This window comes from Hydra vulgaris, chromosome 12 (assembly GCF_038396675.1).
Source record: "Hydra vulgaris chromosome 12, alternate assembly HydraT2T_AEP".
Classification (NCBI taxonomy): domain Eukaryota; kingdom Metazoa; phylum Cnidaria; class Hydrozoa; order Anthoathecata; family Hydridae; genus Hydra; species Hydra vulgaris.
Genome location: NC_088931.1, coordinates 22338073 through 22343897, shown reverse-complemented (window position 1 = coordinate 22343897; position 5825 = coordinate 22338073). Strand labels below are relative to the sequence as shown.

The following is a 5825-nucleotide window of genomic DNA, read 5'->3' as shown; positions in this document are numbered from 1 at the left end:
TAGATTTCCAAACTAGAGAACTATACAAAGAAAAAAAAAACGCAGTTCACCAAATATTTTGTTACTACTACAAGATACCAATGAGTATAAAATAATAACCAATAACCGTAGTTATGGTATTCAACTTTAAATACCTAACAAATATTGTAAAGTTAATATTTATAAAAACATATGGAGCATAGAAAAAATTCGTGTCTTAGTTCATAAAGTTTAAATACATTTACAAAAAGCTATTTCAAAGTATTCTAATATTTGGATGAAGAAGCCCAATAATGTTGCTATTAAATCACTAAAAAAGATTGGTTGCATCACTTTTGCAATTTATTTAAAAAAGTCAACTTATTCGATGTATTTATACGTGAATTGAACTCTAAGGTTTAATTATCTTCGCAGTAAGTTTTCATAAGTGATAAATTTCATAATCTTTTTTTATCAAGTAAAAAATCTCAAAAGAAAACATTTGTTCATAAAGAAGTTACTGATATTGAGATTTGTCTTTCAGAAGGTAAACCATTTTTATTAACTTTTTTCAATACTCTTTTTATTAATGTTTTAAATATTTAATTTCACATTCTTATAACTGAACAGGGTAGCGATTAGTTAGCAAGAGGGCAGGTGTTTATGCATGCACCTATGTATGATAATATTTATAGATTTTTTTATATACATTTTTTATATATAATATAGCATACACATAGTATGATAATATTTATAGATTTTTTTTGTTTAGATATATAGATATATACTATAGAAATATATTTTGTTTAGATATATAGGTATATACTATAGAAATATATTTGATAAAGAGAGTTATAAAAGTTAAAAAAAAGAATGTCATTCCTTCAAATAGCTAAATTTTTAAATATTTCATTACAAATAATTTATTTGGTAAATAAATTATTTATAATAAAAGTTGATTTTCAAAACATAATCTAAATGTGTTTGCATTATCTATATCACATTTTATATCTACAAATCTATCTGCATTAAAAGTTTAATAATAGTATAGCATATTTAAAAAATTTAAATCCGTCAATTTTCGAAAACTACTTATTCCGCAATAGGCGCAACTGTCGGACCTCTAAAGAGTTGCCGGACTTTACTTCTTACTGTTTGACGAAATTCTTTATACATGATGCAATATATAATGGGATTAAGAATTGTAGATGATTTAGCAAACAAAGCACTGTAGGTTAAAATGCCAACAGGCAACTCACGCCCAAGAATTAAATAGCAAACACATATTGTATAGGGGGTCCAAATTAAGAAGAATGACGTTATAATAAGACTGACTGATAGAAAATTTTGTCTTTCTAATTTATATGTGGCTCTTGTGATGGCGGCATCCTCTCCAGAGATTTGTTTGCACAATTTTAGCATATTGCGAAGTTCAAAATGTACTTTTGTGATACAATAAATGATGATTGCCGCAGGTAAAAAATAGCAAAATAAGGTCAGAGCATACAGATAACTACGTTTTAATAAGTCATCCGGATACATGTTTATTGTGCAACGGTGAGTATCTTCTTTTTCGCGCACTATTTCACTCCATCCGATTAGAGGAGTTATTGACCAAAACAGACCATAAATCCAACTCGGTATAATAAAATATAAAGCGCAACTTTTTGTATCTGTAAAAAATTTCTGAACTTTCATAGGATGTACTATAACTAAGTACCGATGTACACATAAAAAAACCAAATGTGTAAGTGCAGTCAGGGCCAGATACATTACAATAAAACCATTAGTTTTACATAAATATTCATTTTGAGATGGACTGTCTATATTAGCATAACCATATAGTTCAACAGGATAACCTAAAGTACATTCCACACCATCACAGATAGCAAGACTCATTATGATTATATCACGCATATCTTTTGTATTTTTCTTTGAAATTATTGTGACGACGACAGTGACGTTCAATGAGACAGATAGTCCACATAAAAAAGACAACAGCCCAATCACAGGAGCAGCCATTAACAATGTTATTCAATACAAACAAAAAATATCTAAACAAAGTTGACAAAAGATCACATATTGATATTTCTAGGTAAAATAAATGTACATTTTTTATACATATACAAGTATATCATGGGAAAACTAAATCGTGTTTAATTTATTAACTTTTATATAGAACCGTTTGTGTTATTATTTAACCAGTTTATTTATAAAAAATCTTTTTTTTCTATTTTCTTTGCATCGTATAAAAAATTAGTATAATCTTTTTTCTTTGCCACATAGTAGAACTATCGGCAAGATGATAAATGGGTCAAGTTAGCTTTTTTTACTCAATAACAATAACCTTTTACTCAATAACAAAATAAATAAAAAAAGATAAAAACGAAACTCTAAATACGTCTTTTAATTTAAAAAACTAATTGGTTTTTCAAACCATAGTTAACCTGATTTTATACGCTAAAGTCAATTTTTAGTAGTTCTAATGGGTGGTATGCTAGGGGTGGCACTGTTTAAAGAAATGGTTTTTTTTCAACACGGGATTATTTTGAAATACATTAGTTAAAATAGTTTATGATTTTCAAAATTTTATAAATTTGGTATCAGAAAACGAATCTTGCCCGATCACGATTAACCACAAACATTTTTATTTCAAAGTTTTAAATAAATTATATTTATAAAAACAAACTCTTTGAAAAAGTGTTATCAATTTATAACTTGCGATTTTGGAAAAAACTCAGAATTTTCAAACCGTTTGTTATCTTTCCATTTGCTTCCGTAATATTTATGTTTGTTTTTCAGAGTATTCAAAAGTGCCGGGCTTAAACATAACGCAGATTTTATAAACGAGTCCTTATCCTATTATATGCGCAAATGCATAAATCAAAACATAACACAAAGATAAGGTAATAGGGCGTTAAGGGAATATAGTACCATTATTTTTGCAAGTATTTTTACTGCTAACACAAAAGAAAATTTAAAATATAATAATCAAATAAATAAGCATAATAATAAGACTTTACACTTGAAAAAAACACTTCCTATTGAATATAATTGTTCCATGAAAATGGACTAAATTAAAGTCATCAATTTTATTATTGTGCTACGTTCTGAAACGCACAATTCTAAATTATAGTTAATACGGTTACAAATTAACTTTAGATTTAAAAAAAGATTCGTTTTTAAACACTATGTTTTTACGTGTTTCAAAATTTTTTTTTTCAAATATATAAATATATATATATATATATATATATATATATATATATATATATATATATATATATATATATATATATATATATATATATGAATTTAACAAAAACTTAGTTATTTACGTTTATTTTACTATTTATATAGATATTTAGACACTTACCACAGCAATTCAACAGTTTCTTCAAAAGTAGTGCAATTACCAAGTGTTCAACTCGGTCAAATCGTTATTTTAATTATGTTTACAATTTTGTTATCGTAAAGTATAAATTTCAACAGTCAAAAAAATTCCATCCGTGAACAAATCTGACTCGGCAAATGGTTGATTAAATTTGTCGATAGCTTTTTAATAAGAGAATTATAAACTGTCTATTTTGCGGGACAGATATTTGAATAAAGAATCAATACAATGATGGATCTTTTGATCTTTTTGGTGAATTTTTGCTAATATAATTGTGATGTATTGCGGTCCTTTATTATATTTCATTTGTATTTTTTAGTGTCAATAAGTTTTGAAAAACGTTTGAACTTATCTGATAAAACAAAAACAAACGATGAAAATACTATTTTTGAATATTAATAATATTATAGAATATCAGTAAATAGCTATGTACAATAAAAGGCTGGGAAGTTTTAAAATCAAATCGCAAAGACAAAGTTTAAAAGAAAGCAAGGAAACAGTTCAACAAGACAAATTCTTTTAAAGATGTTATGAAAAGTTTTATGAAGAAATGTTATGTTACGAAGAGTTTTTAGATCAAAAGTTTGTCAACAACAAACTTGTTTCTAATAAAATGTTTAATAAGTGAAAGTGGGAAAGAAATAATGTGCAGAAACAATTCTAGAAATAAAATAAACGGAGGAAGGGGGCGGGAAAAAAAGCACTGACTACATTCTTATAATAAAAAAGTGTCCTCAAAAACTAAAAATTACCCTACACAAATTGTCAAATACCCTTCTAGCCGACTATATTCCTCAAAAAACCGGTTGTAACTTGAAAATCGCTTTCTACGGTGAGTAACACCTGCTCCCGTAAAATCACCCCTAGCAATGTGTGCTAAAACTTCAGTAAATCCATGTTAACTTTAACATTCAAATTAACTTTTGTACTACTTTTCATTTCTTCTTGATTAATTTTTACTTTTACAAAATTATCAACTTACTACCTTTTACACGATTTTTAATTTCTTATTTTCCAAATTAAAGGAAAATTTATAACAAGAATTTTTTTTTCCTAATTTATGATAATTTTATAACTTTATGATAATTATTATAGTGTTATTAACAAAGGCTTATACCTTTTTCTTGGCAATTATTTGCAAAAATGAAATTTGTGGTTCTAATAAATAAATAAAAAATGTAGATTGCTATGACCCTATCATTAATGATCTGGCCATGCAACTGTATACTCCTGTTTTATTAAAAAGGAATCACTTTTTGATTGTTTACAGCTTATGTTGAATGTGACCTCTTTATGTGAGAGCTTAGAGCTCGGAGTGCTTTTGTACTTTAATGCAAAAAAAGCTCTGACGTTTACTGATAATTAATTTTGTAATAATATTGGTATTCCCACTATGATGAATAAAAGAACTCTTTTCTTTTTATTTTATTTTTTACTTTTTTTTTGATTATTTTTTACTACTCAATCTACTTTTAAATCAATTCAGTGGAAAATCGGCTACCTACTAGCTAGCGATATTCGTAACGATAAAGACAACGATTTGGTCACGAGGATCTCTAGCTAGAAAAGATAACGATTAGTTAGAAAAAGTTAAAATTCTACTTTTTTATATTTCTCACAGCATGTATATACATATTGTTATATATACATATTGTTATAGCGATAGGTGGCTTAGTCACATAGTAGTTGCAGAACTGCCACTATGAAGTAGCTAGCGACAAAAATACAATACGTAGCTATTAGGGTGTTTCATATTTTATCAATTTTTGAAATTAAACTCGCTAATCAATTTTTAAATTGACTATTTATATGAAAAAAAGTTTGAGCAAAAAATATATATATATAATTCTTAGAGCCCCTGCCAGTTAGATTTTGGGCAAACATTTTTGTTGTTTTAAACGCCTGGCGGGGACCTTAAGATTTATCCTATAAAATTTTTTATTCTTTTAAATAATATATGATGAACTGAATATTAATTCCATAAAAGAAGCATGTTGAAAAAATTGTGAAATTATTTTACAGAAACTTCTGAAATTGGTTAAAAATAATTTTTTTCTTTACAAAAACCTATTTTATAACTCGGAGGTGTATCTTAATTTTTTCAACATGCTCCTTTTATTTAATTAATATTCAATCCAACATATATTATTTAAAAGAATAAAAAATTTTATAGGATAAATTTTAAGGTCCCCGCCAGGCGTTTTAAACACCCAACATTTTTGTCCAAAATCAAACTGGTGGGGACCCTAAAAGTTATATTTATATTTATTTTTTTTTTACTCTTTTTTTTTTCATATAAATGGTCAATTTTTAAATCGATTTGCGAGTTTAATTTCAAAAATTAATAAAATATAAAACACCCTAGTAGCTATTGATATATCGTAGCAATATCGTTAGCTAAAAAGCTACGGTATGTAGCTATCAAACAGCAACAGAACTTTCGCTATGTCATAGCAAGAAACATTGCTACAAT

The 5825-nt window shown here is 26.6% G+C and overlaps 1 protein-coding gene across 1 annotated transcript; it reads right to left on the bottom strand.

Annotated features, from left to right (window-relative positions):
* Positions 1 to 931: 931 nt before the first annotated feature.
* On the bottom strand, positions 932 to 3462 carry LOC100203903 (parapinopsin). The gene is made up of 2 exons (XM_065812563.1): positions 3335 to 3462; positions 932 to 2012 (listed from the first exon to the last, which is right to left on the bottom strand). Exon 2 carries the CDS (start codon positions 1978 to 1980, stop codon positions 1051 to 1053), a length of 930 nt encoding a protein of 309 aa, XP_065668635.1. The 5' UTR covers positions 1981 to 2012; positions 3335 to 3462; the 3' UTR covers positions 932 to 1050.
* Between the last annotated feature and the right edge of the window lie 2363 nt (positions 3463 to 5825).